The sequence below is a fragment of the Pezoporus flaviventris genome, unplaced genomic scaffold (genome assembly GCF_033815535.1).
Source record: "Pezoporus flaviventris isolate CSIRO_AGI_PZ_B2104156 unplaced genomic scaffold, CSIRO_AGI_Pfla_v1 ptg000078l, whole genome shotgun sequence".
Lineage (NCBI taxonomy): Eukaryota > Metazoa > Chordata > Aves > Psittaciformes > Psittacidae > Pezoporus > Pezoporus flaviventris.
In genome coordinates, this window is record NW_026892626.1 from 19,017,501 (window position 1) to 19,028,980 (window position 11,480).

The 11,480-nt window shown below is 64.8% G+C and overlaps 2 protein-coding genes across 2 annotated transcripts in view; both read right to left on the minus strand.

Annotated features, from left to right (window-relative positions):
• LOC133279846 (collagen alpha-1(III) chain-like) overlaps window positions 1-7,718 on the minus strand; it is an 8,318-nt gene extending 600 nt beyond the window's left edge. Inside the window, exons 1-10 of the mRNA XM_061474020.1 lie at window positions 7,593-7,718; window positions 6,873-6,992; window positions 4,984-6,744; window positions 4,789-4,901; window positions 4,641-4,699; window positions 4,376-4,533; window positions 4,127-4,283; window positions 3,864-4,055; window positions 765-968; window positions 152-305 (exon numbers count right to left, since the gene is read on the minus strand). Of these exons, the coding sequence (XP_061330004.1) occupies window positions 152-305; window positions 765-968; window positions 3,864-4,055; window positions 4,127-4,283; window positions 4,376-4,533; window positions 4,641-4,699; window positions 4,789-4,901; window positions 4,984-6,744; window positions 6,873-6,992; window positions 7,593-7,632 (2,958 nt within the window). The 5' untranslated portion in view covers window positions 7,633-7,718. The remainder of the gene's footprint in view (window positions 1-151; window positions 306-764; window positions 969-3,863; window positions 4,056-4,126; window positions 4,284-4,375; window positions 4,534-4,640; window positions 4,700-4,788; window positions 4,902-4,983; window positions 6,745-6,872; window positions 6,993-7,592) is intronic.
• Window positions 7,719-8,924: 1,206 nt separating this feature from the next.
• NDUFAB1 (NADH:ubiquinone oxidoreductase subunit AB1) lies at window positions 8,925-11,441 on the minus strand. Its single transcript, XM_061473569.1, has 5 exons — window positions 11,291-11,441; window positions 11,095-11,214; window positions 10,936-11,023; window positions 9,782-9,893; window positions 8,925-9,093 (listed from the first exon to the last, which is right to left on the minus strand). Exons 1-4 carry the CDS (start codon window positions 11,420-11,422, stop codon window positions 9,802-9,804), a joined length of 432 nt encoding a protein of 143 aa, XP_061329553.1. The 5' UTR covers window positions 11,423-11,441; the 3' UTR covers window positions 8,925-9,093; window positions 9,782-9,801.
• Between the last annotated feature and the right edge of the window lie 39 nt (window positions 11,442-11,480).

Here is an 11,480-nt window from a genome sequence, read left to right on the forward strand (position 1 = left end):
TCCCCATGGAGCAGCTGTTGGCTTCCAGCAGTTCCCTGGAGCATCCCTCTAAGGCAGCCCCAGGGCGCTGCACCCCTGCGCAGGGATGGAGCGGGCACAGCCCTGCAACGCTCCCCCATGGACCAGCCACCGCCACGGCCCCTGCGCTCACCGGCCGCTGCCTGGAAAGCTGATGGAGGAGGGGAAAGGGTGTCCACTGGATGGGCTCCATGGGCCAGCTCGACACGGAGATGTCGCTGGCTTTGCCCGAGTCCACCATGGGCTCGTTCATGCTGCCGGAGCTCGTGTCCCACTCGTAATGGAAACTGGGAAGAAAACCCAAAGTAGTGAATAGAAGGGGGGGGGGGGGGTAAACCCCAAGCTTGTGCTGAGGGGGCAGAACCCTGATCATGGCTACAGTGCGGTGTGAGTCCCGCACCGGCTGCCTCTGCCTGCACCCACAGCCCCAGCAGCGCCCTCGGGCCGTGGGGCTGCGCGGTGCCCCTGGGCCGGCCCAGCCCGGAGCCGCCGGGAGCTTGCAGGGCCCTTTTCCCCCGCCGAGCTCCCACCCGCGCCGAGCCGCCCCGCTTCCCGCAGACCTCAGCCCTCCTCCTGCTGCTCGCCGGCCCCACCGCGCCGGGCTCCCTGCGGGAGCGGGGAGGAACCCGCTCCTTTCTCCTCCACCCCGAGGACGCTGCGGTGCTGAAGCTGCGGGGGGGGGGCCGGGGCAGGGCAGGCGGCTCTGCCCCAGGATCCCATCTCCGCTCCGCCCTCCCTCCCCTTACCTGGCCCGGCCCGGCGCTGGGCGCTGCTTGGCGGCGATGCCCGGGTCCTCCCGGCAGCCGCAGCAGCCGTGGTCCAGGGCCTGGAGGTGGAGCAGCTCCTCCGAGGGGCTGAAGGCGGGGTTGTCGAGGGAGCTGGCCGAGGGCAGCCGGGACCGCGACCAGTACTGGGCAGAGACGTCGTCCAGGCGGCAGAACCGGCGGTAGCTGCGGGCACAGGGACGTGCGCGCGTGTACGCACACGGGTACACACATGCACGGGTGCACACGTGCATGCACACACGCAAACATGCGTGCACGCACGTACATACACACACACACACACACACATACACACACGCACATACACACACGCACACATACACACACACATACACACACACGCACATACACACACGCACATACATGCACATACACACACACACATACACACACACATACACACACACATACACACACGCACATACACACACGCACATACACACACACACACACGCACATACACACACGCACATACACACACACACACGCACACACACACACATACACACACACATACACACATACACACACACACACGCACGCACATACACACACGCACATACACACACGCACATACATGCACATACACACACACACATACACACACACATACACACACACATACACACACGCACATACACACACGCACATACACACACGCACATACACACACACACACACGCACATACACACACGCACATACACACACGCACATACACACACGCACATACACACACGCACATACACACACGCACATACACACACACACGCACATACACACACGCACATACACACACACACGCACACACACACACATACACACACACATACACACATACACACACACACACGCACGCACATACACACACGCACATACACACACGCACATACACACACACACACATACACACACACATACACACACGCACATACACACACACACACATACACACACACACACACATACACACATACACACACATACACACACGCACATACACACACGCACATACACACACGCACATACACACACGCACATACACACACACACACACACATACACACACACACACACACACACAGATGTGCACGCACACATACACACAGACATAGAATAGCTCGGGTTGGAAAGGACCTTAAGCTCATCCAGTTCCAACCCCCCTGCCATGGGCAGGGACACCTCACACTAAACCATGGCACCCAAGGTTCTGTCCAACCCGGCCTTGAACACTGCCAGGGATGGAGCATTCACAACCTCCCTGGGCAACCCATTCCAGTGCCTCACCACCCTTACAATAAAGAATTTCCTCCTTACATCCAATCTAAACTTCCCCTGTTTAAGTTTTAACCCATTACCCCTTGTCCTGTCACTACAGTCCCTAATGAAGAGTCCCTCCCCAGCATCCCTATAGGCCCCCTTCAGATACTGGAAGCTGCTATGAGGTCTCCACGCAGCTTCTCTTCCCCAGGCTGAACAGCCCCAACTTTCTCAGCCTGTCTCCATACGGGAGGTGCTCCAGCCCCTGCTCATCCTCGTGGCCTCCTCTGGACTTGTTCCAACAGTTCCATGTCCTTTTTATGCTGAGGACACCAGAACTGCACACAATGCTCCAGGTGAGGTCTCACAAGAGCAGAGTAGAGGGGCAGGATCACCTCCATGACCTGCTGGTCACGTTCCTTTTGATGCAGCTCAGGGTACGGCTGGTTTCTGGGCTGCAAGCCCACACTGAAGCCGGCTCATGTTCATTTTCTCATCAACCAACACCCCCAAGTCCTTCTCCTCAGGGCTGCTCTGAATCTCTTCTCTGCCCAACCTGTAGCTGCGCCTGGGATTGCTCCCACCCAGGTGTAGGACCTTGCACTTGGCATGGTTAAACCTCATGAGGTTGGCATCAGCCCAGCTCACAAGTGTGTCGAGGTCCCTCTGGATGGCATTCCTTCCCTCCAGGGTATCAACCGAACCACACAGCTCGGTGTCATCGGCAAACTCACTGAGGGCGCGCTCAATCCCACTGTCCATGGCAGGGATGAAGATGTGGAACAAGACCGGTCCCAACCCCGGTCCCTGAGGGACACCACTCGTTGCTGGTCTCCAACTGGACACTGAGCCATTGACATCTTTGCATGCAGCCATCCATAGACATGCACACATACATGCACACATACACGCATTCACACATATGTACAGGCACACATGTACGCACACATGCGCATATACATGTGCATACACACACATGCATGCACACATACACACACGCATGCACACATGCACACATATACACACATGCACACACGTGTGCGCGCACACACACGTGCCCATGGGCACACAGGACCCCAGTGACCGCACTGGGAGCTCAGAGCACAAGTTTCCACCCAGATGTGGCAGCCCAGGGCAGGACCCGGCCCCGTGCCCAGGGTGGGGATGGGGCCCATGACAGTGCTCAACATCTGGCCACAGCCCCACAGCTGTCGGGTGGTTCCTCAGAGCAATCCCTGCGGTGCATTACGAACCGGGGAGGGCAGCGGGGCCAGGACAGGGGCAGAGCCCTGCTCCCCCCATGGCTGGTGAGGGATGGGGGCCCTGGGACCCTGTGCCTGGGGCTCAGCAGCACCGCTTGTGCATCTCCATCACGGGGTATGTGCAGGGCACAGCCTGCAGCACTGCAGCCACCACCCACCCAGCCCTGCGGCCCTGGCTCCCCATTCCTGCCTCCGCGCTTCATGGGGCTGTGGGGAGCATCCTTGGCACCCGCACCGCTGGCACAGCCACACACAGACACCCACACCCAGCGCGGGGCTCCACAGGGCACAGGGACCAGCCGCTGCTGACCCTGCACCTCCCACCCACTGCTATCAGCCACAGGGGAGTTTGTCTGGGCAGAGCTCAGCCAGAGCCCACCCTGCATCCCTGCGTCCCGCTCAGCTGTGGCTCTCCCTGACCCCGCATGAGGCTGGAGCTGCTGCCCATTGCCCCCAGCACCCCAGGGAGGGATTGGAGCAGCAGCTCCACAGCAGCAGCTCCCTCCAGGGCCACCCCAGACCCCATCCCTCTCATCCCACCTGCTGCGGGTCTGGTCAGCCCTGGCCTCCATCAGCAGCACTTTGAACCTGCGCACGGCGACGGCGGCGATGACGGCGCCCAGGAGGAGGATGCTGAGCAGGACGCCCGCGGCCATGCCCAGCAGGCTCTGCTGCGTCACCCGGTGATCACAGCGCAGCCCCATGAACCAGAAGTCACTGCCCACGGGGCACCTGCACCAAGAGGGGATCAGGGCTGGGGGGGCAGCACCAGCACCCCCAGCATGGTCTCGGGGGGCACTCACTGGCAGAGGGGGCCACGGTCCCGCGGGTGAGCGCAGATGCCATGGTTCTTGCAGTAGTCGCGGTGGCAGAGGGACGTGCACGTGGCGTTCCCATCCGCACCGGGCACGCAGGCAAAGCCAGGCTGGCACATGAACAGTGCAGCGCAGGGATCCAGCTCTGCAGGAGCAGGGTTTGACCGTGCCAGGGTCCGACCATGGCAACACAGAGCCAGGCCAGGCCCGAGCCCACCCCGCAGCCCCTGCACTCACCCAGAGCCGTGTGGCGCAGGATGGATGCGGTGCCCATCGCCAGCCCCGGCCGAGCGCTGCCGGAGCCCAGCGTGGTGCTGAGCATCGTGCCCAGCCCCGGCACCCGCACGTGCTCCGCCGTGAACAGTGCCTCGTACTCCAGCACCACGGTGCCCTCCCTGCGGGGAGCCCAGCGCGACACACGGGGTCATCACCAGCGCATCCCACCAGTGCCACGGCACCGTGTGCCATGTGCCCCCATGGCAGGGGCGGCACCAGCACGCACCTGACCCGCGTCACCTCCAGCCGCAGGAAGCCGGGCAGGGGCGCGAAGAGTGGCGTGACCTGTGCGGGAGCATTGAGCGTGGGGCAGGAGCATTGAGCGCCGTGTGGGGCGGCCCCGGCACAGCCCCACGGCCCCGTTCTGCTCTCACCGTCCGGTTGAAGCTGTGCAGCAGCGCCTGGTGCTCACGGGACGCGGGGTCCTGCAGCGTGGGGCTGAACCCCATATCCAGCACCAGCTCACAGGGGACGCGCAGGACGGAGGCTGCGGGGGAGAGATGGGGACAGGTTGACACAGACCCACTCCTCTTCCTGTGCCCCTGTGGGGGGTCCAGCCCCACACCCACCTCTCAGCAGCGGCCGTTGATCCTCCACAATGAACACCTGGGGGGCTCTGCCCGTCACAGCCGGCGGCGCTCGGGGGGTGTCAGCATCCGGATGTCCTCTGGGGTCACTCGATGGCTGGACCAGGTCTGGGTCCCCTGCAGCCGTGGGGGACCCGGGGCCCCCACTGTGGCCCAGGGTTCCCGGGGAGTCGCTGGGCTGCTGCAGGGGCCCTGGCGTCACGGTGGGCAGATGAGTCACCCCCACCGCATCCCTCTGCAGCACAGCAGCACTGGGCTCTGGCGCGATGGTCCCCACATCCCTGAGCAGTGCTGGGCTGGCAGTGGTGGTGGTTGTGATGGTGACGGTGACAGTGGTGGCGGTGATGCTGATAGCAGTGGTTGATCCCAGGGAAGTCTCAGGCTGGGATGGAGCCAGCGTCTGCGTGGTCCCAGAGGCTGAGGGGGGGTCCAGGCTGCCCGGCTCCCAGCTCAGTGGGGCAGTCACTGCCCAGGGCCCGGCATCACTCCCCTCCACCGGGTCCGCCCCCAGGACCTGAGGCGTCTCTGTAGCATCCCCACCAAAGCTGGCGTGGGGCAGCCAGAGCCCTGGGGCTGGGGGGGTGCCCGCTGTGGGGCTGAGCCCCAAGACACCCCAGCGGGTCCCTGGGGAGGGCAGCGGGGTTGTGGGCACAGCGGCGCTGCCGGCTGGGGCAGCCGACGGGGCTGGAGGTGCTCGGGGGTGACCCGGGCTGGGGAACAGCCCCCGGCTCTGCACCGCTCTGCCCGGGGCCATGGGAGTGAGGGGCAGCCCCGGGGGCCGGGTCTGGTGCAGGGGGACGCGGCCGTGCCCAGCGGGACCCTCCGTGTCGGGTGCCCCTGAGAGCGCTGCAGTCGGGTCCAGGGGTGCCCCCGGGCCGGGCGATGTCACCCCTGGGCTGGCGGGGCCGGGCAGACCCGGTCCGGTGCCTGCAGCGGGCAGCGAGGCCGGGCCCGTCCCCGCGGCTGCCCTGGACACGGGGTCATCAGCGCCCAGCGGCGGCAGAGAGGGGCGCGGGGCAGCGCCGGGCCCCTGCCATGAGACATCCATCACTGGCGGCGGGTGGGAGGCAGAGCCCCGGCCCCCGGCCAGCCCCGGTGCCCCTCCCGGTGTCCCGGTGGGGGTCAGCAGCCTCTGCGTCCCCCCCGCGAAGGGCGATGTCCCGCCTGTCCCCGGCTCTGGGCTGTCGGTGGCCACCGCGATGCTCGGCCGGGGCCCTGGCCCGGGGTCACCCAGCGGGACGGTGGCACCCGCGTCCTCCCCCATCGCCAGCTCAGGGGGTGAGGGCCTGTGTGAGCCCCCCTGGCTCTGCACGAGAGCTGTGCCCGTGGGGCTCCATCCCGGCAGGGCGCCGGGGGACCCCCCCTGCCCCTCGGCAGAGCTGGGCACCGTTGTAGGGGATGGTGAACGCGAGCGTGCCCCCGGTGCGGCCGTGGCACCTTCAGACACGGCGTTTCCTACAGGGTGAGTCCCGGGGGGGTGCCCGGTGGCAGGAGCCGAGTTGGGTTCCTCAGCTCCCGGGGCCCCTGCGCTGCTCCCCCCTGGGCTCTCGCTGCCCGCGGGGAGCCGGGGGGCGGCTGCTCCGTCCCTGCCTGCCCAGGGGCCTGCGGGGCTCCGCCGGGGGCCGGGGGTCTCGGCGGCCCCGGTGGGGGTCCCAGAGAACGGCAGCAGCTCAGCCCCTGTCCGCAGCCGCCCCACGGCCTCCGGTGTCGGTGCCTGCCCCACCTCAGCTCCTCGCTCCGGATCTATGGGCAGAGGCGAAAGTGGGGGGACACTGAGCAGGGCTGAGCCATGGGCAGCGCCCCACAGCCGCCAGCTCGGCATCAACACACATGGGCAGCTCATGGCGCTACAGACCAAGGGTTCACGGTACCTGTGGGGCAGCCCGCCCCCGTCGCGGTGCCCGGGTGGGAGCAGGAGACGGCAGTGACGGGTGTGGGGCCCATCTCGGTGGTCAGACAGGGGCAGAGCCGTGCACAGCATCCCACGATCACTGAGGACAGAGGGGAAGGAGTGGTGAGCAGCGGTGCCGGGCATCGGGCATCAGCACCGGGAGCCAGGAGCTGCAGGTGTGGGCAGGGGGGTCCGAGCCTCCCTCCGTACCCACGGGCACAGGTGAAGGGAATGCTCCAGAACAGCCCAAGCCCAGCTGGAAGCCCCCGCCCTCATCTCAAGGACCCAAACCGGGTCCTGCCGCACCGGCCCCGCTGCCCTGCGCCTGGAGCCCCCGCTCTGCCCTGACCCACACCAGAGCCGAGCCCCCACGTGCCGGCGAGGGCCGGGGCCGGGGCCAGGGCAGGCGCTGCCCGGGCAGGGCGCTGGGTCCCGGCACCGACGGGAGCGGTGGGGCTGGGGTCACCCTGAGCCTCCGGCACCGCCTCGCCGGGGCTCCCGCTGCTCCCGCACCCCGGCTGTCACCCGCTGCCCGCCGGCACCCCCGGATCAGCGCCCCCGGTGCCGCCCCGGTGCAGCCGCGGAGCTCAGACCCCCCCGAGCCGCTGCCGGTACCGGCCCCACCTCGCACCCCCCAACCGCGGCCGCCCCCACCCCGAGCCGGGCATCCCCCCCCCACCCCGAGGAACCCGGCGCTCACCTGCGGCGGCCAAGAGCGGCGGGAGCCGGAGCCGCTCCATGGCGCTGCCGAAGCGGCCGCAGGAAGCCCCCGCCCGTCCCCGCTGCGGAGGGGCGGAGGCGCCGGCAGCCGCAGCCCCCGGCCCGGGCCCGCCCCACCGCCCCCGCCCGGCTCCGTGCGCGGGTCCCGCCGGGACCGGCCGCGGGGGGGCTGTTACCGCGGGAGCTGCCCCGGGGCAAAGGCTCCTGCGGGCGCCGAGGGCTTCACAGCTCTTCCCTGTGAGGGTGCTGAGGCGCTGGCACAGGGTGCCCAGAGAAGCTGTGGCTGCCCCATCCCTGGCAGTGTTCAAGGCCAGGTTGGACACAGGGGCTTGGAGCAAGCTGCTCCAGTGGAAGGGGTCCCTGCCCGTGGCAGGGGTTGGAGCTGGAGGAGCTTTAAGGTGCCTTCAACCCAAACCAGGCTGGGATTCCATGAATCACCCAGGGCACCACCACCAACAGAACCAGCACTGGCTCACCTGGGCACAAAGGGATGGCTCCGCAGCCACCATCACTCCCATCTCCAAGCAGGACTGGGGAAAACCACCATGGATGAGGTGTCCAAAACTCCCCCAGACTCCGGCTGCAGCCTGCTCAGGAGAGGCGCCAGGATGCATTTGGGTGAAGGAGCAACGGAGCAGCCTCCACCAGCACCGGCCTCGCGCACAGTGAAAGCGAAACCCTGTGCCTGAGGTCCCTCGGCCGGGTGAGGAAGCAGGGAACACCCGGGGCACGCTCAGGCCCCACGTGCAGTGGACACGGGGCCACGTCCCGCCCTGCGCCCCCTCCATGGCCAAGGGACTCGGCACCAGCAGCGCTCACTTGGCTGCAGCGCCTCTGACACATCAGTGTTTCTTGGCACAGAGAGAGAATTGTGCACGGTCCAGAAATAACTTGTTCCTGCCTCGGGAGAGGTTTAAAGCGAGCAGCCCGTGCCGGGCTCACGGGGACACGGGTGGGATTGTGTTGTTGAGCAGCAGGAAACCCCTCTCCCCTTTATCTCCCATCAAACACTACTTGTTTTTACCGGGATGAAATGAACTGCGCAGGCAGAAGGTGAGTTAGTGGGAAGAGCCGACAACGTTAGCAGGGAGGCCCAGAGCTCTGCACCACGGCACAGGCCCCTTTCACACACACACGAACAGCACAAGCGCCTTGGGAGACAGAATCAGAGCCTGTCTGAGCTTCAAGTGCTCCCCCAGTGCTCAGGTGATGGTGCCTTCACCCCCTAACACACACACATGGATGTCCCTCACCCACCACTACCCAGTGAACACAGTGGCAGGGTGGGATGGCAACGCCAGCAGCACACCCCTGGTCTTGTGTATTTATTCCTTTTTTTCCTCGTTTTTAAAGGATAACAGATTGAGACAGATTTAAATACAACGTCCAAGTACAAGGTTCCGATGAAAGCAGCAGCAGCATGGCCTGTGCGTGCACGTTCCTGTGCTGCCCCCAGCCCGGTTCTGGCCATGAGACAGCTCCTGGGGAAGGAAGAAAAATCCACGTATTTAGTATTCCATCAAGGAAGACCCACTGGTTTCAGGCACAAAAGCAGCGGGTCAGGCAGAGACCACCCAAGCTGGACACCAAAAGCAAACTGTGAGCCCACAGGGCATTCGAATGGCCAGGATCTTGCCTTGGCTCCAAGGGAAGGGGCACAGATCCTTGCAGAGCGGAGCTGACCCGGAGGGAGCCGCAGGACCAGCAGGAAGGTGGCCCCATCTGCTGCCACGCTGGCCCAGGGCCAGCAGCTCATTTCCCCTCACTTCCCCGGCAGCACCTCAGGGCAGGGGCTCCACTCACCCCTTCCTGCCCATTTCCTTCCCAGCAGGAAATGCCGGGAGCTGTCACAGCATGTCTGGAGGTGCCCTCCAACCCTGCCCCATTAAAACCAGGGACTTCCACAACCAGAGTCAAACCCCATCGACAGAAAGAGCTGTGGATAATCGAGTGCTTCAGGTGCCCCACAACCCTCCACATCCTCTCTCCAGCAGCAGACACCACAGGGAAACCACCTCTGCTTTCCCCTGCCAGCTCCCTCCCAACCCCTGCCTGCCCCATGGCCCCACAGCACTGTCCCCTCACCCAGCCTCCCCTCACAGGCGTCACACACTGCCCTGTGCCCACTGCTGCTACCCGAGACACTCACAGGAGCACGATTCCACTTACTCAGCTCTGGAGAACTGGTTTTATTCATAAACATCCTTCTTATCTGCAATGTAATCTACAATCTCCTGTGGACACATTAACTTCTCGGCGTCTCCATCGGGGATTTCAAATCCTGGAATGAAAGTGCACATACTTAACTGGGATCAGCGGAAGCGGGAGCAAGGCTAAAGGAAGCCGGGACAGCGCGGCCAGGGACACACAGCAGGGCCAGAGCCAGCACAGGGCTGGGATTCCCGCTGAGCTTTGCCCTGCTCAGCACCATTGCTGGGGCAGGGAGAGGCTGAGGAGGCAGTGAGTGCCCCTCACACCTTGCTGGAGCCACCACCACCTTCACCAGAAGGGATGCTCCCGGTAACACCGGGCACATCCAGGCATGAAGCTCCTTGGTCAGAGTCTGCTGCCGAGTGCCCCAACAGCCACCGGCTCATGCAGGGCCACAGCTGGGGAGAGGGAGCACAAGGGCTCAGAACCACTCAGAACCACATCCCATGAAAAGCACCTTCTCTTCCCAGCCCTCACTGCCACAGCATCCAATGGCACACAAGGGAATTTAACACAGAGTAACAGCAACTGCTCTGGAAGCAAAACAACGTCTGCCCAGGCTTAGAGAACAACCAAACCCCAGGATGTCTGTGACCCGGCGTGACAAATTAGGCAGAATGTCTGAGCTTTACATGAAAGCACAAAGAAGTCCAAAATGAAGTGAAAAGCAACTTGGAATATACATTGATAAGGCAAAATCAACTTTTTTTTCCCCAGTAACATCAAGTACTGAGGGTAAAAATCCAACCTGGTGAGGAAAACCTGGGGTCAACTGTGATTTCCCAGGGGGAGCCAAGACCAGCTCTGGGATCAGCCCCTGTGCTGTCCCCTCCCCATCCCCAGCAATGCGGGGAAGGTGCCCAGGGGCTGTGGGGAGAACAGCAGCCGGAGCTGCCAAGCAGCAGCAGATGGACAGATGGGGAGACACCTCCCCTGAGTGCTGCTGGTGCCAGCAGTGACCAGCTCCCGTTCTGACCCAGAACCACTCCATTTCCTCTGAGTTACAGCATGGAAAAGCCACCGCTGCTGCCCACAGAGGAGCGGCAGTGCCCGTGTGCTGCAGCTGCACCAAGGGATCAGCCATAAGCACCGTGTGCCCAGCTCGCACTTACCGAACTCGTCCTCCATGGCCATGATGATCTCCACTTGGTCCAAGCTGTCCAAGCCCAGGTCCTTCATGAAGTGGGACTCTACTGTGAGCTACGGGAAGAACAACCCTGGGTCAGCTGCCTGCGGCCGTGCCCGCGCTCCGCCCCCGGGCCCCCACTCGCCTTCTCGGGGTCGATCTTGTCGTACAGCTTGAGGACGTAGAGGACGCGCTCCTTGATGTCGTCCAGGGTGAGGGGGGGCAGCTCGGAGTACCGGCGGCAGGGCGGCAGCGCCCGCGGCACCTGCAAGACACCGGCACCGGGCAGCGGGGGCAGCGCCGGCCGCCCCCCGCCCGCCCCGGCCCGGCCCGGGCCTTACCTGCGGCAGCGGCAGCAGCGCGGGCGGGGCCGTTGGGGCCCGCGGGAGGCAGCGGGAGAGCGAGCGGAGCGCGGCGGGGCCCGCCCGGGGCAGCAGGCGGCGGGCGCAGGCCGAGAGGACACGGGCCGCCATGGTGACCTGTTCCCAGCGTGCACCGCGCCGCTCCCGGCACACGGAGAGCCGCGCCGCG